The sequence below is a fragment of the Heterocephalus glaber genome, unplaced genomic scaffold (assembly GCF_053883595.1).
Source record: "Heterocephalus glaber isolate CG9 unplaced genomic scaffold, H.glaber_assembly_v1.0 deba00001687, whole genome shotgun sequence".
Taxonomy (NCBI): domain Eukaryota; kingdom Metazoa; phylum Chordata; class Mammalia; order Rodentia; family Bathyergidae; genus Heterocephalus; species Heterocephalus glaber.
The window spans coordinates 27952802-27973459 of record NW_028258412.1 but is presented as its reverse complement, the minus strand read 5'-3'; the positions used below and the strand labels follow the sequence as shown (position 1 = coordinate 27973459).

Below are 20658 nucleotides of genomic sequence, written 5' to 3'. Positions count from 1 at the left end.
ATTTAATGAAATGAGGAAATACCACACTGGACAAAGACTAAGTTTTTCTGGAAGAGCCAGGCATGGTGGTCCACACTTGTAATCACACCACTAGGGACAATGAGACAAGAGAACCAAGAGTTCAAACACACCCTGGCAATTTGACAAGACCCTGTCTCACAATAAAAAATAAAAATAAAAAGGGGTTGGAAAGGTAGGTCAGTGGAAAGGCCTTGGGTTCAGTCAGCAGTTAAAAAAAAAAAAGACCTGCTGGGAGGCCCTTGAGTTCAGAGTGTGCTCTCCTGAAATACTTCTCAATAAGCTTGGTAGTTCTTGCCAAAGCATTGTTATAAAAGTCTGATCTCAGCCCCACTTATCTCTGAACTGTGACACTTGCCTCAGCATACACTCTTGCCACTGCCATACATCATTCACCAACGTGGTGAATTCAGCCAACTGGGACAACATGCCTTTGAAACTCCAAACCTGAGTTAACACCCACCCCCCTTCTTTTTAGCAGTATTGGGGATTGAACTCAGAGACCACTAAGCTATTGCTCCACACTTTTTTTTTTTGAAGCACAGTCCCACTAAGCCTCCCAGGATGGTCTGAAACTTGTGATCCTCCTGCTTCAGGCTCCTAAGTAGCTGGGATTACAGGTATGCTACACCAAGCCCAGAAAGCCTCTTTTTTATGTATTCTGACTAATCCAAGGATAAATATTATTAAATGACTTTCAACTTTCACTGTGATGCCAATCAAGCGTTCTTTTGCTCAATTTGGACAGAAATCACAAATCAGCAAAATGTAACTCTGATAGTGGCTCCAGGCTTTGTGTTCCAAAGGCCTTCACCCCTCCGGAACTCTGAGTGCCTAGAGCCCTCAGCCCATAGTGTTATTATAGGCAGCTAATATGTTACAATGAAGTGTGACGGCTCAGCATTACAGCCAAGTAGTACAGCTCTATGTTACAGCCAAGTGTTACAGCTATCCAAAGTCCTCTGGAGGTGAAGAAACTGAGGGCAACACTCGGAGAGAGATGGAGGGAACCAAGTTTTTTATTATGCTGGCAGACTCAGAGGAGTTTGTACTCCAAATCGAAGAAAGAATGGAAGCAACCTTATATAGATATCTATGGAGTGGGGAGATGGAGCCACATACTGGAGAAGCATACTCACAGAAGCCGAAGGGCAGAGTTAACAGAACACCTTGGAACATCAGGTAGGAGCATCGTGCAGCTCAAACTGTTAGATTGCTTGAACAGAACATCTTATGGGAAAAAACATACAGGGTGGGGCTTGGGAACAGACAAAGTCCTGCCCTGTTGTGCATTATTTTCTCATCATTTCCTCCCTTTGGTGCCCTTATACAGGCATAGCCTCAGAGGGTATCACTAGTAGCTACAGGGTCGTAGTCTAGGTGGCCTCTCACCAATAGTTGACGCACTGACTTGTGAGAGCCTGAACCTCTGCCTGGAGGAGCTCTGTGAGGCACCTAAACAGACAAGGGCAAAACATCAGCAACAGGAAGATGGGGACCAAGGTCTCAAGCAGAGGGGCAAACCATGGTGTCCAGCCACCCCAGAAGAAACTCCAAAACCCACTGGTTTGGGATTGCTCCCAGAGTTTGGCATCTCTGCCTCAGAGACTTTTTGAAGCCTGATGGATGCCCCCTTATCTGTTAACACAGAAACAACACTCTTCCCTGAGAAAGATACAGGTACCCCCTTTTTCTGCTATTAGGAAGTATATGGCACAGTGGTTTTATAACTTGCACTTTTTTGGGGGGGGGGACCGGGTATCGAACTTAGGACCTTGCACTTGCAAGGCAGGTGGCGGAACCACTGAGCTGAGCTAAATCACCGGCCCCTGGCACAGTGGTTTTGAAGAGTGACTGCAGACTCTCTTTTTGTAGGTCAATTATAGAATTAGAGATACTTTCTGAGGTATTGGTTAACTCTTGAGAGAATGACTGGTAGGTGAGGGCTGCAGTAGTTATGCCTGTGACTCCAGCCCCAATTCCTGAAGTTATTTCTAAGCCTATTATCAGATGAATCAGGAAAGGAGCTCAGCATTGTGAGTGTGAGCCTGTACTAAGATTGGAAAGTCACTGTCTCCAGGGGCAATGTCTATCTTGTGGCTGAAATAGTTGAGTGCAAGTCCCTGTCCGGTTGGCAGGGAGGAAAAGATAGGCGGAAGTTCCAGAGCCAGAAAGTGCTGAGAGAAGACAGACAAGTATTGCTGTGGACATTATAGCATGTATGATTGTAGGGAACAGGGGAAGGGTGATAGGTCTCCCAGCACCTCAGCAGCTATTATGTATAGTAGCTGCCCTCTTCCTATGGTGCCTTGCCCCCTCCCCTGTGTGACATAATCCCAAAATGGCTGCTTCCACCAAAGAATAAACCCTTCTTCCCAGCATGCCCCTGTTCCCACCTATAAAGTAACCTAATACTTGCTCCCCTCCTACCATCTAGTGACATCACCGGCTCCTCCATTCCCTAGTCATTACCTCACTCAATCCCACCTCAGCCCCTACAAACCCCACCCCAGTCTCTACAAAAGACTCTCCCTGCCCTGGCCATATTGCTTTTGTCTCTCCTTTGTTCAGAGACAGCCCGGCAGATCTATTCTCCTAATAAAGGCTTGTTGTGGCCTGGTCTGGTCTTGGTTTTCGGTCCTTTTACCTGACAAAGGGGACATTACCAGAACCTCTGCAGTGAGTCCTGGTCTCCTGTGAGCCACTGTGGCAGCACAGGGCGAATTACAGGAAAGGTAGAAAAATGAGACTGAGAAGAAGCTGAGCTTTGGGTCTGATCAGTGCAACTCTGGGCAGCAAAGACAAAAGCCCCCTAGCTTGCAGCACTTTTTATTCAGTACAGGGGAAACAGATGTAACAAGTGAAAATGCAGAGTTCAGTACTTTACATTGGGATAAACAAGGTGTAAAAAGATTGGGGGGAAGTGGAAATCTAAGAACAATGAGGAACTATGCAGATGAAGATTTGGTTCCTCTCCGGCATCTCCCGCAGGTGTGGTCTTGTCCTGGAGCATTACAGCATTCAGGATCACTGAGGTCTCAGTTGTGACCCGAGGCCACAATGCAATTATGTCTGGAATGTGGTAGCTGGTCTGTAGGCAGGAGAACTAGGCCTACTCAAATGATTTTTCCCTAGAATTATGTAGCATTGCTCCCAACATATGATGGCTCCATGTATTCCTCCCATGCACTCAGTGTGAAGGCCAGGGCTGCTCCTGTGAGACCAAAGCAACTCCATTTTGCTAAAATCCACCATTCCCCTAGCCTCTCAAAAATTAATGGTTAAAATGTGCATGCTCTGGGACAAAAGACACAATCTGTACCGAAGCAAAGTTCCTAAGTTAATTACTCAACCATCTGTTTGCCTAGGAAAAGAATGTTCCAGGCCACCTATCCGTAGAACAATCTGTAGATGTGCTGACTGTCAGTACGTAATGGTCATGACTATTAGTCAGTGTGTCTGCTGACCATCAGTACGTGACAGTCGACCACTAACTTTGGTCCCTCATTTCCCTTGTAAAACCTACATGTGGCCACCCCTCAACCCGCCCCCCATGTACCTAGCCAATCAGAAATGTACACTTCATGCTTGCTAAATGTTAACCAATCATGTAACTGCTAAGTGGAAAATCTCCAAACCTTGCTGTAACCTCTATAAAAACCCCGCTAATTTAAAATTCGGGGCTCTCAATCCTGACCCGCTGCATCAGCGACGGTCGAGAGCCCCTGCTCGAGAGTTTGAATAACCAACCCTCGGGTGCTTGCATCGGGAACGGCTTCCTGGTGGTCTTTGGGACTTCACAATCTGTGCACAACACTCCCATAAGGGGGGATGCTTGTCCTGTGTGAGTCTCTTGGGTACCACCTTGAGTTTTCTTTTCCCAGTTTTGGAGAAACCTGTTTGTATCAATTAGTAACCATTCTTTTGAGCTTTGGAAGCTGAGTAAGAGTAGGCAGGTGGGAAGGGGTTGGTAGTATCATGGAACTCCAGAAGTTTCCCAGGTAGGGGAGCTCACAGCTCCTAAAGAAGTGGGGCCCCACATTGACCCATTGGAAGGTGTTCTGTTTGAACAGGCCAGTAAAGTGGTGTTTGCGTGTGTCTGAGATTGGTACATCAATATGATCATTCGGAAGGTGTAAGACTAATGTGAAATTATAGTCAGAGAGCACCAGATGCCGTAGCACTGTAGGGTGTCCTGAGATAGCAGGAGAGTGGAGGCCTTCTGGAGGGGAGGGCTGTTTTATGCAGAGGAAGGTTTGAAAGGTGAATTTTACACCAGTAGAAATGGGACTAAATATGGGTTGCTGTGGAGATGTCTGGCTCTGTCTGAGGAAATCCTTTTTGACTGTAGCCATTGTAAGACTGAGGGCCTTAGCAAACACTCTGAGGAGCTGACTGCAGCAAAGAACACCCGGAAACGAACACACTGGACAAGTTGGAAAGTAAAACAGACCTTTATTAGTCTGGCCAGACGCCACTCCCAAAGCAAAGTAGCTTAGAGAGGCAACTGGCTCAGAGCCTGAGGCTGTTTTTATAGGGGGTTGCAGGGGAAGTTAGCAAGCAGAACTTACAGAAAAGAGAAAAAATGTTGATGGTCAAAAGATGTTTGCAGATTGTCTTATAGATAGCTGTGTCCCGAACACCAGTTTAGGACAAACAAGGAGTCCAGTCGGGTAATTCACTTAGGAACTCTATGTTTGTTACAGATTTTATCTAGTGTCCCAGAACTAACAAGCACATTTTAACCATTAACTCACAATCAGTCACTATGTTGGGGCTGGGGGAGCTTTTATGATTATAGAGTTATGCGGTCCCACAGCCATAAGTTTGGGAAGAATGTTTTTAAAATCTAAGCCAGGGTAGTGTGCTGATGTAGATAGTGACCAAAGCTGGGGTGAAAGGGATGGCCTCTGTGGAGACTGAGGAAGCAGATATGCATAGCCAACAGTTCTCTGCAAGACTGGAACAGGACTGGTTAAGTAAATCATGGACCATCTCTAGGGTGTTAGAGAGGTAGGGGGTAGTGGGTCTGGGCCATCATGTCTCAAGACTGCCATAATGAGGACCAATAGGAACATCAGGTTATTGGTGCCAGCCATTATCAATTAGGCCAGAAGTGAACAATTTATCTTGAAAGGAGACAGAGAATACTGGTGAAACATCCTATGCTAATGATAATGGCAAAGGCTCAGAGGAGTTTGTTCTCTGAATGGAAGAAGGAATGGAAGCAACCTTATATAGAGATCTATGGGGTAGGGAAGTGAAGCCACATACTGGGCAAGCATACTCCCAGAAGCAGAAGGACCTAAAGAATCCTATGGACAATTGTCCAGTCTACTGGGGCAACTGTAGCAAGGCCAACAGAAAAAATTAAGGTAAGCAGTCCAAGGAGGCCTAGAAACCAGGGATAATGATAATAGTCCATAGGATGATCTAAGGTGTCCTGTGAACAGTGTCCTTGGGCTTCAGTCATGTGTGGATTAGTCAGCTTCTGGTGTGACCAGAGAAGGGTTGTTGTCTGTTGGTGATGAGGTCAGGTTGAGTCCCAGAGTCTTCCATTTGAGTTGAGTCCTGAGGGGATTCTTGGGATCTGGGTGCATTTTCCAGGCATCTGGGCCCTCTGTGGGGTGGGCCATTTTGAGCCTCGAGTGATGCATTCGTGGGACAACTCCTGCAACTTTAACAGCAGTGGGGGTGACAAGTACAACAATGTAATGCCCTGTGCAGATAGATCAAAGGGGTTCCTCTTTCCAGTCCTTAATTCAAAATGAGTCCCCTGGCTGGTAGGGGTGTGGTGGGGGTACCTAAGGAGATGGGGATCCTCTTGGGAACAGTCTTATAAATCTGAAAGAAAATCTTGCCTAGGGCCTGTAGTTCTGTAGTTAGATTGTTGTGTCTGATGTTCCCTCTGAATGCCATTATTATGGGTGGAGGTCTTCCAAACAAAATCTCATAAGGGGAATAGCCTAATGGTCTGGAGGTGCATCAGACCTGGAGTAGGGCTAGGGGGTAATATGTCAATCCAGGACTCTTGGGCCTCCTTGGCTAGGGTAGTCTTTAGAGTGTGATTAATGCATTCTACTTTCCCTGAGTTTTGGGGTCTGTAATCTGAATAGAGGTTCCATCTGATCTTCAACAGGTCAGCGAGGGTTTGTACCACTTTGGCCACAAAAGCTGACCTGTTGTCACTTCCCATTGTTAGGGGCAGTCCATATTGAGGGATGAGCTCAAGCAACAAGGACTTAACAACTTCATGTGCTTTCTCAGTTCTGGTGGTTATGGCTTCAACCCAACCGAGTATGTGCAGATGATGACCAACATGTTTTTCTTTAGTTGACAAGATTTTACTTTGGTAAAGTCTACTTCTAAGTCCTCAGAGGATGACATCCCAGTGTATTGGATTCCTGGGGCTGGATGGGTCATTGCAGGGGGTTGTTCCTGGTGCAGGTCCAGCATCATTGGCTTTCGGTAGCACAGAGGGATGACAGTCAAAGAATGTAGAAGTATGGGCCCAACAGAGCTTCAGAGGCTGATTTTCCCAGGTGATTCAGTTGTGGAATTCTTGAACTACAGCATTTGCTCTTCATTGGGGTGTGAATGTCCTTCAATCTGGCAGAGTCCACCATGCACTGGAGCCTTTGAGTGCCCCTTCTTGTTGGCCCCACTGATTTTCTTCTGGAGTGTATATTGGTTCTGTATTCTGGTAATGTTTAGGGAATATGACCAATTCTGTGGAAACAGTGTGAGTTGGTGTCATCATGCTGATGAGGGAAGCTTCTCTTGCCACCCAGTCTGCCAGCTTGTTTCTTCAGATGATAGCATCTTGCCCCTTTCGATGTCCCTGGCCATGTATGATGGCCACTTTCTTAGTTTCCCAGAAAGCCTCTGGGAGTTATAATATCTCTTCTTTATTTTTGATCCCTTTACCTCCTGTTGTCAATAGTTCTTTTTTCTTACATATGGGCCCATGGTCCTGGACCATTGCCAAAAGCATGTCTTGAGTTAGCGTACATGTTAATGCCCTTTCCCCTTGCCCATCAGAGGGCTCAGATGAACACCCAGAGCTCCATCCTCTGTGCAGACCACTACTTTGGGCAGGGGCTGCCTCAATGATTTGGTCTGTGGTAGTGACTGCATATCCTGCCAGCCATTCTCCATCCTGCATGAAGCTGCTACCATCAGTGAACAGGGTAGCATCCAGTCTGTACTCTGGTGCCTCAGTGAGGGCAGGTCGACTGGAGAACAGATCGTTGGTGACTTCTTATAGTTGTGATCTGGAGGCCCTTCCTCAGTTGGCAGGCAGGTGGCTGGATTCAAAGACTGAACAGTCTCTAAAGTAACTCTGGGATTCTCAGAAAGCAGCCCTATGGTTAGGGTTAGGGATAGGGTTAGGTTTTGGATGGCAAAGACCTTTGTGGCAATTTCAAGCAGCTGAGTGGCATTCATGATAGCAAATCCTTCAAGTTTCTGGAGTTTGTGATGGGTATCAGTAATGGACTGAGCTATGAAGACAGCATTGATGATGTTCTGGTTTTCAGGGGCCTCCAGATGGAAAGGTGTGAAGAGTCACTCAAAGAAGTCTCTGAGGGACTTGTCTAGCTTTTGGGTTACCTAGGCTTTTTTTTTTTTTTACATGTTTCTTGGCTTTTTAGCTCCAGCACAGACCCCCCTGAGGATGGCCTCTCAGTACCACTTGAGAGAGGTTTGTCCAGTGGAGGTGTGAAAGTCCCAGTTTGGCTTGGTATCAGAAGCCAAAGCCCTTGCCCATTCTTCAGGTTCCATGGACCCTCCAGGGGCCTGTTCCTGTTGGTACTTTTTGGCCTCGATGAAAATCCTCCTTTGGCCGGGGATTTAGCTCAGTGGTTTTGCCGCCTGCTGGGCAAGCGCAAGGACCCGAGTTCGATCCCCAGTACCAAAAAAAAAAGAAAATCCTCCTTGAAGAGGATGAGGAACAGCGGGCAACAGTCATCTCAGGTGCACAGTGAGTCTGGAAGATGGATTCCATGAGGTTGATGAGGGCCTGAGGCTTTTCTGAATAAGAGGAGGTATGTTGTTTGCAGTTCAGAAGGTCAGTCGTAGTGAAAGACTGGTAGTAGAGAATGGCATGTCTGGGCTGGACAGTGCCATAGTCCAGGATGTGGGGTGGAGGTGGGGTCTCACAGATAGGCAGCTGAATGGCAGCAGGCTGGGCTGAGCAAAGGTGTCTAACCAGAGGAGTCTCAGGAGAAGTGATCTCATTGCCGTGCAGGACAGTAATGGGGCTAGAGGCCGGTGTGGGGAGTGGTGGGGAGAGAAGAGGACTAGCTGAAGACTGGACTGCCAGAGGATTGAGAAGTGGACTGTTTGGGGATATTGAGGGGCTGGAGGTGGGCTGGCCACTGGGGCAGGTGGTGGCAGATCTGAGAGTGCCAGAGAGTTGGATGGTGGCAGACTGTAAGGCAAGACTGGTAGGGAAGGCGCTGAAGGGGGATCAAGAACATACTGTAGAGGGGCTGGGGATTTAGCTCAGTGGTTTCAATGCCTGCTACACAAGCACAAGGACCCGAGTTTGATCCCCGGTACCCCCCCCCCCAAAAAAAAGAACATACAGTAGAGGGAAGGACTTCTTCCAAGTCACCCTGACAAATCATCCTGGCTTTCTGGTCTTGGGCTTGGCTCTTGGGCCACAAAAGCCTGAATCCGTCCCTTCCTATTCATGCAGAATCTGACAGCAGAACAGTCTGATCAACCTCTACCCAGGAGTCAATATAAAGGAACTGGTTGGGGTGGCCTAGCTTATCAGTGACAACTCTCCATACTGCACGCACTGTCTGGATATTTCGAGTTCCTTCAGAGGACCACCCTGTATTGAACTGGGGCCAATTCATTTCACAGAGGGTTCACAACCTTGCAGGTTGCAGTTTAACTCCATATTCCCAACTAAATCCCTTCTTAAAACTTTTAGTCATGCAGTCTAACACAGTGGGCTTACTAGGTGTGTTTCCCTTGGTGTATGTGGTGTCCCCTAAATGGAGCTGCAACAGACATGTCGAGGGAGTCCCCCAAAGGGGACCACTCAAGCACCTGCCTAGATATGTCCCTACCAGGAGCTTAGGCACATCTTGGCTAAGATGCACCTGTAATTCAGGGGCTGGTCAGCCTTCTATTATGGGAAGAGAGTCACCCTTATGCAGGATGATGTCACCACAGAACTGCAGGTTAGGGCCCTCCCAGACTCTGTAGCTGAAGCTGTGGAGCTACACAGACTGGTCCTTCCAAGCCACGAACTGGTTGCAATCACTCACACAATCAGATAATCATTCAGTTTAAATATCCCCCACAGGGAAAAGAATCTTAACTGAGGTCTCCATTCTGAGACCATGGGAGATGATCTGTCTCCCCTTCAGTTCAAAGTGATGGGCCTGACTTGGGATGGACCCCAGGGTATTAACTTGTCCCGAAGTCCCAACAGAAAACCAGTCCACCTCTCCTCTAAATCTGGGCTAGAGGCATGAATGCAACCGGTGGGTGCACTCACCCATTGAAGGTGGTCCCACCAATTGGGCAGGGGCATGGCACCTTGTTCTCCCAGAAAGGGCTCTGTCAGCTGCTCCCCAGCTTTGATCTGGTGGCTCAAGAGGCCGGTGGAGTCAGTTTCCCAGCCAGGGAACCAAATGTTACAATGAAGTGTGACAGCTAAGGGTTACAGCCAAGTGTTAACAGCTATCTGAAGGTCTCTGGAGGACAAGAAACCAAGTGCAGCACTCAGAGAGGCAGAGGGAACCAAGTCTTTTATTATGCTGGCAGGCTTAGAGGACTTCATACACTGAAGTCTGAGCCTCGAATAGGAATGGAAGCAACCTTATATAGAGATCTACTGATTAGGGGGGTGGGGCCACATACTGAGCAAGTACCAGCACACAAGTAGAAGGGCACAGTTAACAAAACATCTTAAAATATCAGGTAGGGGAAAAAAATAAAATAAAATAAAAAATTAAAAAAAAATCAAGTAGGAACATCGTGCAGCTCAAACAGTTACATTGCTTGAACAGAATATTTCATGGCAAAAACCTGGGTTGGGGGGGCAGACAAAGGCCTGCCCTGTTGTGCATTATTTCTTTATCAAATATACAGTCAGAAGGGATTGGGCTCTCAAGAAAGTCAGTGAAAAATAAAGACATCAAAATTATGGCTAGAGGTACATCTGAAGAAGGCCAGACCTCAAGAAAAAGATGGAATGGCCAGGCCCACATGCCTTCGTAAAGGATAAACAATAACTTAAGATTATATTGTTATTAGCACCACCTGGTCCAGTAAGTCCAGATAGGCATCAGTCACTCACGTATGAGAGCATACAGACCCATCCCTTCCCAAAAATGTCTTTGTTCTTTCCATGTACCCTTGCTATGTGACTCATTTCCCTATTGGGTCAATATTAGTTAAGCATTTAACACTTGTAATCCTATATGTTGATTGTAGTTTGACCCACACTGTACTCACATTATGACTTTTCAGTATAAATTACCCCTGACAAAGGGCTTCAGTGGCCAACCCACTCAAGATACCTCCTGGAAATTCAGGAGCTATTCTTCTCTCCCTTATTTCCAATAAAACTCTCCTAACTTCTTCCTTTGGTTCAGAACTTCATTCCTCAATGTTGTGGGACCATGAAGTCGGTACATTTGACTTCTCCCAGGTCAGAAGTTATATTTATCCTGTATGATTATGGCACTGGGCCTAGGCTGCTAATTGCTGCCACTGGATGGTGTTGCCAATCTCAGCTGATTTTTGCTGCTGGCCCCTGGAACTCCTCAGTGTTAACAGCCCTGAGTGTTTATAGCTTGTTTTCCCTCAGTTACTGGGTATTGAACTCAGGGCAGCAACCTACTCTGTCCACATTACTTGGGATAGATTTACAGAATCTTCCAAGCCCACATAACCTAGGAACTCATGAATAAACTTATAGAACTACCAAACAAAACTTTGTATGTTTGGGCCTGTGCTGCAACGTGGAAGAATGATATTAGCATATGGGAAGGAGCCCTCCTAAACCAGAGAAGTGTAAGAGGAATGCTGTTTATATTACACAAGCAGGCTTGAGATTGGTCCAAATTTGAGCCTGCTGACTGGTCCAAATTTGTCTTAATTTAGGCCTACTAATTTGGTCCTATGGACTGATCCAAATTCAATATTGATATTTGGTTCAAATTCAAGCCTGCTGTTAGACATTTCCTGGAGTCAGTGTGGGGGATTCAGGACAGCCACAGTCAACAGGGCAGCTGCCAAGGAACAGTGTGGGGAACATCTGGAGAAGAAGTTGCTTGACAGCTGCCACATCTCTACAAAAAATGGCTGTGCTAGTGCTCAATTTGGCAATACATGTACTAAAAATGGCTGGGCTAAAATTGGGACTGCAACCCCCTTGGAGGTTATAATAATCACAGCTTACTGGGGTTTGGGGATCTTGAGGATATTAATAATAGGCTTGGACTCTTCCCTGCTCGCTAAGGGCAATTTCCTTGCCACCTCTTCAGAGAGGCAGCAGGAGCAGGGGAGGGGCAGGGCCACTGTCAGCCCAGCCAGGCCTCCTGCCTTGCAGCTGGAGATCAGCCACAAAATAACCTCAGGGATGGTGGGAGGACACAGAGGCAAGTAGTCACAGTCCATCCTCAGGGAGCTGATAAGGAATGAAAGAAAGCAAAAGGGAGGGGTGTGACAGATGTCAGTTGAACAATACTCCCTTCCAGGTATTCCAGAAAAAAGGAATTCAGGTTGTTTCTGGTCTATCTCAATTGAGATAAAGATTCTCCTTTTTTTGAGACAGGCTTTCACTATACAGCCCAGGTTGGCCTCAAACTTGAGATCCTTCTGCCTCAGACTCCTGAGTTCTGGGATTGCAGGTTTGGATCAGCACTGAAGTTTCATGTTCTCCGTGTAATCTATTGATATGGTGAATTATGTCTCCTATTTTGTTGCATATTTTTAAAGGTATTGCTTGATTCTCTTTTCACACAAGATAACTGTGATTGCTTTATAGTGTTTTTAAAAAATACTACGTTTAGTTAGGGCATAATTTGCTAGCTTTTTGTTAAGAGAGGGCATCCTAACTCTCCTCATCCCTCTGGGGTCTACCACTGAGTTACACTTCCAGCTCCAAGGTGCTCTTTCTGTTTAGATTTTTCTGAAGTGTTCTTTGGTTTTCAGTGCTGAGGACTGAAACCAGGACTTTCACACTGAGCTACGTTTCCAATCTTTTTCATTTGGCGACAGTGTTTCCTGAAATTGCAAAATTGCATAAGCTGAATTCAACTTGTGATCCTCTTGCCTTAGCCTCAGAGTGTTTGGATTTTTTTTTTTTAATACCAGGGATTGAACTCAAGACCTTGCGCTTGTGAGGCAGGTGCTGCGCCACTGAGCTAAATCCCTGGCCCCTGTTTGGATTTTTAAAAAAGAATTATACTATATTCTTTGAAAGTGTAGCAGATTCACCAATTTAAACATACCTATGTGCCTGGAAATAAAAATGTTCTTAAATTTTTCAATAGCTTTAGGTCTAAAAAGATCTTAAGTTAGTGAACTGTTTCTTTAAATTACCTACTTTAGGGCCAGGGATTTAGCTCAGTGGCAAGGCGCCTGCCTCGCAAGCCTGAGGTCCTGAGTTCGATCCGCAGTACTAAATAAATAAATAAAGTGGAACGTCCTTCTAATACAGAAAATTACCTACTTTATGTGGTTTCAAATTTGTTAGCACAGAATTGAGCAAAATATTACTTCACAAAGTTTGTCTTTATGGTTATTTCCATCCTGGTTATCAACTGTGTGTATTTTTCCTGCTGTACATTTTTTGATAAAAATTTAGTATGTTTTTGGTTTTTTATTACTGGACTCATCAAGTTTAGCTTTTTCCTTTAATTCCTTAACGTTTAGTTTTCTATCCAGTAATTTTTTTTTCTCTTCTCATAGCCATCTTTTATTTCCCCCTATATCTTCATTTCACTTATTTCCATTCTTTTTGCTCACTACTATTGGGCTGTTCTAAAATTTAGGTAAATTCAAAAGGAAGCAGCGCAGCACGGTCCCACCTTTGACGCACTCTCAATTCCGCTCCCTTCAGCAGCGCCAAAACCTCTTACGTCATCCGGGTCGCCGCAGTGTCCTCTGGGAAACGCAGTTCCAGCGCGAGCGGCCCTCTGGGAAATGTATTTCGGCGCAGCCACTTCCGCTGTTGGGCCTTATCTGTCTGGGGGCTGTGAGGTCCACGGTAAGAACTAGTGGCGCGGGTGCGGGAAGAGAGGTAGGGTGTGGCCTTAGTATCCTCTCCGGTCAGGCGGCGACCCCCTGCAGACTGGGTGGGTAAAGGCACTGGGGCAGGACCCAGCGCATGCGCCGTCGGTCCTGGGCGGTGGGGGCTAGGCGGGGGCGGGGTCCGACCACTTGACTGTGGTAGCTGAGGGACGTCTAGGATGGCTGTGGCAGAGGTGGACTACGCGTTGGTCTACGAGGGGACGGTGTAGAGTCGGATCATGGAGCGACTGAAAACTAGCGGTCCAGCCTCAGGACAGGCTGAGAGGTTCCGAGGCTAGGCGAGGGAATTCGCGATCTGGGCGGGCCCTTTGGGGGAGGTTTGTAGATTTGCAGGATAGCGCTTTCTAGAGAGCGGGGCGAGTGTGTGTGTACAAGTAAATTGGGGATTTATTTGTAGGATAATCTGGAGTCTGGTGGTCATTGATGGGGATGTCTCCATAACCCTGTGTTCCAGGAAAAGGCTCACTGCAAGACACTGTCCTCCCCCATATGACATAGATAAGCTCGGGGGTGCCCTCGTTTCCCTGTAACAGACCCCCGAAACAAGTCCCGTGCAGTTTCAGTCTTTACCTTATCGGTGATTAATTGAGCAGCTTGTGCCCACTCATTCGTCCCATCAACAACAACAACAACAACAAAAACTTGTTAACCAAGACTTGGTTAAGTTTCTTTACTTCCTGTAGTTCCTTAAACCTTGGTCCTTGTACAGTTTCTCATGAGAAAGGGCAGAGATATTCTTTGATTCAGTCTCTGGTCACCCCACTCCTTATCCCTCTTCCCCATCCCTGCTTCTTTCTGATCTTGCTTTTTCCCATAATATAAAAACCCTTTCTGTCTTGCAGAAGTGCTTGCACCTACTTTTGAGGGCCTTAGTGTGTTCCCTATTGCTGTAGCTCCCCTCCTCCTGTGGCAAGGGTCCCTTCTCCCGCCCTCCTCACCCTCAATAATCCTTTGGAATTAAATATTTTCTTAGTCTGGATTTACTTGGCCAGTTAAATGGCTGCTGTTTCCGTGGAGTGGGAGGCTGAGTGGTGTTGGGGTTCTTCTCTAGGCCTGTTTGGGGGTCTTGTAATTGATACATCTCAGATTGGGGCACTGTACCAGGATGTAAATTAATGGTTTGGTCTGATGGAATTGTGAGAGGTCAGTGGGGTTAGTAATTGGAGTCGCTGAAAGGGCTTGGGGTACCAGTGTTTGTGCTGGGCTGGAGGCCCTTTCAAAGGGTTAAGAGAGCCTGTGGGGGTTGTCAGAGAATGGTAGGTTATCATGGAGTGGATTAGAGAAGAGGGCTCCATATGCTTGTGAATTCTTGAGGGCCCTGTGGGATAAGGCATTGGGGATCGCTTGGGGTATGTAGGCTAATTTAAATGGTCTGTGGCAATGGAGATAGGAAGACTGAAGATGTCAGTGATGAGGGGCTATGTAAGAGCCTTGACTGGGGGACCTGTTAAGATGTGTGGTTACCTGTAGGAGAGAAGTATTGGAATTCTTTGGGAACCTTTTGGGACTCAGTGTTTAGGGATTGCAGTGACTGAGTTCTAATCAGGGGATAGTCTATGGAGATTGTTTGGGGGAATTCTTTTTTTTTTTTTGAGACAGTATTGCTATGTAGTTCAGACTGGCCTTGAACTCACTGTGTACACCAGGCTGGCCTTGATACCTTAGCAATCCTCTTGCCTCAGCCTCCTCAGTGCTAGGATTACAGGTGTGCACCACCATGCCCAGAACTTGTGGAGTTTATTTATTTATTTATTTTTTTGGTAACAGGGATTAAACTTCAGGACCTTGTGCTTGTGAGGCAGGCGGTGGCACCACTGAGCTAAATCCCCAGCCCTTGTGGAGTGTATTAAATGAGGGCTAGGGGAAGCTGGTGATGGGAGTATCTGGGGATTGGTCCTGTAGGAATGACGCTGTAGCTGCCATGGGACTGAATGACTGACAGCCTGCTGTGATTTAGGAATGGCTGATAATAGTGGTGAGTGTTTGTTGGCCCTGGGCACTCTGTGGCTGGGGATCCCATGCAGGGCCAGGAATGAAGGGTCCTGTGGCATCACTGATTGGGGTATGGGGTGTGGAAAAACTTTGAATTGCATTTACTTACATCTTGTGGTTGGGTTGAGTTATTTGGGGTTGTAGAAGAGTGATAAGAGGAGCATGTTTACATTAGTGCCCAGAGCACTGGAGAGTAATTGGATAAGTAATGAGGGTCTGTGAGGAGAAATGATTGTAGGGTTTGCAGGGTTTGCTGTTTGAGTACCTCATGGGATGAACAACTGGCATGTCCATAGGTGTATATGATGGTGTAGGGTGAGTATGGTGAGAAATTGGGGGTCCTGTGGGTGTTGGTGAGCAGGAAGCCTGAAGAGTTCAGTGGCTTGTTTGCCACTGACTGTGAGCGATTGTGGAGTTGGAAGTCAGTGACCTCTGGATATCTGCGCTAAGTGGTATGGGGGCTCATACTGTGCAGGTCTGTGGAGTCTGTGGTTGAATATTTCTGGAGGATAGTCATTGTAGAGGCACTGAGAGTCAGAGGCTGCGGCCTCTGCTGCATGAGTCTTTGGGGAACCCATAGTGTGTTTCCTTGAAGGCCCTGGAGGGGTGGCCTGTTGGGGAGAGTCCAGCAACCTGTGTAGTCAATAATTGTGGTTCTGTGAGGATGATAAGGGCACATAAGGTGGGTGAAGTGGAGCTTATGGGTCTGGAGGTTTGTGAAGGGCTGGTTATGTTTAAAGACTTGGAGAGGACTAGGGGTGTGGAGCTGGAGGGCCGAGTTGTGGGTCTGGAGGCGGATCTGGATGGGTTTGGTCACGTGCAGCTTAGGCAAGCCTCTCACAGGGTGACTTCTGTTGAATAGCCATACTCACATTGTTGCCTGGCCTTTTTCTGTAACCAGGCAGAGACACCACTGCACATATGTTCTCAAGAGAAACAGTAAGAGGCCGGAGATGTAGCTCAGTGGTTCCGCCACCTGCCTCGCAAGCACAAGGTCCCAGGCTCGATTCCCGGTACCAAAAAAAAAAAGAAAAACAGTAAGAGGGCTTCAAGGAAGAGGACTGAACAGCACTCATCACACACAGCTCATCTTAAATTCACCAGCTAATTGGAGTGACTGACTGACTGCTAATGATCCTTACCCAGAGGAAAAGTAAGCTTCTCATCTTTGGGACCAGGTACTTTATAAGTTGGAGCAAGGCACCTCTGGAGTTAGGCTCCCGTCTTCTGACAGAATCTGAGAGATAGGGAGCCAGAGACGGTCCCAGATTCTTGAGAAGAAAATTGGGCCTGGTTGTTAAACTGCCAAAGGGCTTACTTATTTAGCTTTAGAAAAAAATCTAATTATGTCTCAAGGGACAGAGAAAGAATTTACAGTTGTAAGTGTGTAAAGTAGATGAATTTTGAAAAGCAGTGAGGTGAGTCTCTTTTTTGCAAGAGGGAAAATTAGGGTTTTCTTATTTTTAATGTGCTTTTGCACTTAAAGACCTCTGAACTCACATACCTTGGGGGGTGTTAGCTCCCCTCTCATGTGCTCTGGTATTGTGCACTGTGGGAGGGAGCAAAAGGCTAAAGGGTAGACCTTCATCTTTGAAACTTCTGGGGATTGGACCCAGGGCTCACAATGCAGACTGTAAGGAACATGGAAACTCCCTGTGTCCTGCCACCCTTCTAGGTGACTTGTCTGATTGGGGTGGGAAGTCCTTGGAGAGAAGCGGGTGGTGGACGGGTTTCCTGGGATGGCCGCTGACTAGCCCTAGGACATTGGAGGTGGGGACAAGGTCAGGCCCAAAGGCAGCCATAGAACTCTTGCTGTTTCTCGGCTCCTTAACTCAGCAAGGATTGTGGTTGTTCTACCCGAAGTGCTCCTTGGGAACATGGCCTGGGCTACAGTGCTGATTTTGTTTTCTCTTTTTTCTTTTTTCTTTTTTCAGTATTGAAGTCGGAACCCGGGGGCACACATGCTAAGTAGGCATCCTACCACTGAGTTACATCCCCAGGCTTTTTATTTTTGCTTTCAGACAGGATCTCACCACCTTGTCCAGGCTTGCCTTGAACTTGCAATCCTCTTGCTTGAGCCTCCTGAGTAGCTAGGGTTACAGGTGTGTGCCATCATGTCTAGCTATTAGCATTGATTTCTTGGGGAAAGTGCAGGCAGCATGTGTCCCATTGTGAGCTGAGAAGCAAAATAAAAGATTTTCTTAGCCCTCTGTCTTTTTTTTTTTTCTGGTACCGGAGATGGAACTCAGGACCTTGTGCTTGCAAGGCAGGCACGGTGCCACTGAGCTAAATCCCCGGCCCCTCAGCCCTCTGTCTTATAGTCCCCTCTGCACGCCACCTGCTATAGGCTGAAGCTAGGGCCTACTCAGCCTCAGACCCAACATAAACTTCATCACACCTTGCAGTCTCCCCAAGGATTCTCTTTCCTTTTTCATCCAACTTGTTTTTCTGATCCATGTTTTCCTTTTGTTCCAGGGCTGATTTGGGGGTAGGGAGCCAACCCAGCATGCTTATTAATCATCTCGATCTAATAATCATTTAATGTTTACCATCCTGCCTAGGAATGAGTTATATATTACTTAGAGCGTGCATGCCAGTGATTTCATTTAAATTAATTAATAATTTTCTGCCTCCAGGAATCATTGTTACAGAAAGAATGAGTTGTATTTCCAGAGTTTCTTGATGACTCTGCAGAGCGGTTCAGTGCAGTGGTGCACTCACCAGGTGTGTTTGCTTGAACTAGTGAGGTAAGTAGCTTCAATGTGGCATTTGTGGGTAGAAGCCGGGACTGTGGTCCAGTGATGACCAGCCTCAGTGAGACATGTCACGTTCCTTCCTCTTTCTTACCCAATAGGCCTTATTTGCGTCTACCAAACATCTACTCTTTAAATGATCTGAGTTACCAGAAAAAGGAAAACAAGGTTTAGGTTCCTAAATGCATAACATCATCTAAAATAACCTATCTGCTGCATCCACAGGTCCTTGCTCTCAGGAAGAAGACAGTTCATATGTGGCAAGTGAAAAAAGGCTTCAAGAATGAGAACGGATCTTAGTTTCCAGACCTTTGGCCAGAGGGCTCTCTGCTGAGTCGGGACAGACAGAACGCACAAACTAGCAGGTTTCCCAAGAACAGTAGACATGATTGAGTCACAGGTGGGTTGTTTACCCTCTGGCAGGGTTTTAAAATTTTATTTTATTTTAGTGACTGTGATGAGGCTTACTGGAATCTCTACAACAAACAAGAAAGGTCTAACTGTGTTTAAATCATAATAAGAGAAAGTATAACCTTTGGGAAGAAGATGTCAAAGGGAGCACAAAGTATTTTATAGAGGCATACAATACAAAACATAGGTAAATATGACTAAGATGCTGCATTGTCAGAGTTGAGTTGCAAGCTTTTCTCAGGTGTTTCCAGAAGGTCCAGCAGAAAGGGAAACAGGAATAGTGACACAGTTTACTTTGTCAAAAGGGAAAAGCAGACCAACTATTCAGGACAAGCAAACATGCCCTGATAATTACATCTAAAGGAAACAGTTTGATAGCTGTTTAGGTCATGTAGTGATACAAGTCCTAAAAGGTAACCCTGTAATTCATAAACATATTTCCCAGAACTATTTCTTACAGACTTACTTTGTGTAATCTAAGGGCCAAAGTCACCAAGAATGGCATATGAGTCAAGGGTCAGGTCCATCAGCACAGACATGGGGGTCATTCTGTTATTGCTGAGGAAGCTCTGAGTGGAAAGCACTAGCAGATAGGCCCTGGGCTATGGAGGAAGGGACAGAGAAGAATCTGGGTACTGAGTAGAGTGACGAAAAGTGTCATCAGAGTCTCTCGTACCCCATGAGCAGGTCTCAACCTCAGCACTGAGGAATGCTTCACAGAGAGACTAGGAGGAAAGGTACCTGGGCTAGGAGTGCAGGCGATTAGGTCAGGATGTTGTCTGTGGTTCCCGTGGACAGTGGCTGTGCATAAGTCTGGTGTAGGAAGCAGTCCTCCCTGGGAGGCCTGCCAGGTATATCCTTCGTAAATGCCTGTGGTTGGACCTGAAAACAGGAAGCTTGTTGTTGTTGTTTTTTTGGTATTGGAGATTGAACCCAGGGCCTTTGCACTGAGCTACATGTGCATCCCTATTTTTATTTTGAGGCAGGATCTCACTTAGTCACAAACTTGCCCATGCTGGGCTTGAACTTTCAGTCTTCTTGTTTTAGCCTCCCAGAGGGCTGGTATTACAGACTTATGCTGCCACTTCTGACATCATATGTAGGTTTTTAACCATTCGCTAAACTCTACAATCCCACCCCTGTGTTTTCAGGACCTGAGCATGAAACATGGGCTACCTCATCATGGAACCTGTGGATCTCACACTTTGGGAGTTGGGTGGCTGTGGTAATAAACAGATAATTACTCTGAGGCACCAGGAGACTAGGGCTGTGAGGAAGGTCACTCCAAGCAGAGTGATCAAACTCACAGGACCAAATGAATCTCAGCAGTTACTTTGCCAGGAAAAGAAATATCGCAGCCATTAAAGAGCCAGGTTTCTGAAGTTCTCCCATTAGGCCTAGCAGAACTCAGGCCAGTGAATTGGAGCTGACCTAGGTGTTCCAGGCTGAGAAGCATCATGAGGGTCAGGGAACACATGGAAGTTAGTCCTAAAGGGCACATGTGACCACTCCCCTCCCCCACCTGCATGTCTGCTGCTGGATACAAGGAATTGACAGTGTTAAGGCAGACATTAGTCTGGAAGGGAAGTTAGCAGGGATCTCAGATGGCTTCCCTCTGTGGGCCTCCTGCCCTGGGGTTCTGGGCTTGGTCTGGATCTTTTTAGTTTAGCATATATGTCTGAGGGACTGCCTGCAGTTAACTCTAAACCCTCTTGCTCAGTGAGTGTGGACAAATCTGGAAGTGCTGTGTGCCGGGTCTGGATGGCAGGCCAGTGGATCACCAGCTATTTCATCTCTCCTGACCATGGTGGCATCTTCTCCTGGACAGGAGGCAATCAGTCATACATCTGCTTGATCTAGAGTAGAGTATGCAAGTTGACAAGCACAGTCTGTTGGTTTTGCTTCCTTGGTCAGCACAGGAACCGTACAGGATGTATCAGTCAGTGTTTACTAGAGAAACAGTATAACACAAGATATACAAATACATAAGAATTTACAAGATTGGCTTATAATGGCCACCCACAGAGTCAGGTGTGGAAGAGTCCAGAGGGTCTTCCTGCACACATTTGACTGAAGGATCCACCTGAAGGTCTGGAGCTCACTGTGGTGTCCTGTGCGAGTCCATACCAGGAGGCCGATGGGTCTGTGATGGAAGGCTGAAGAGCCTGTGCCAGAAGCTGAAGAATCTACGCTGGATGCC

At 46.6% G+C, this 20658-nt stretch overlaps 1 protein-coding gene across 2 annotated transcripts in view; it reads left to right on the top strand.

The window, feature by feature from the left end:
- The first annotated feature begins 13411 nt into the window (after positions 1-13411).
- Znf605 (zinc finger protein 605) overlaps positions 13412-20658 on the top strand; it is a 66955-nt gene continuing 59708 nt past the window's right edge. The window contains exons 1-4 of one of the 2 annotated variants that reach the window (XM_013071893.3): positions 13412-13619; positions 16196-16447; positions 17931-18018; positions 18273-18447. In XM_013071893.3, the coding sequence (XP_012927347.3) occupies positions 18433-18447 (15 nt within the window). In that variant the 5' untranslated portion in view covers positions 13412-13619; positions 16196-16447; positions 17931-18018; positions 18273-18432. The remainder of the gene's footprint in view (positions 13620-16195; positions 16448-17930; positions 18019-18272; positions 18448-20658) is intronic. The other variant, XM_087198450.1, reaches the window with a different exon arrangement.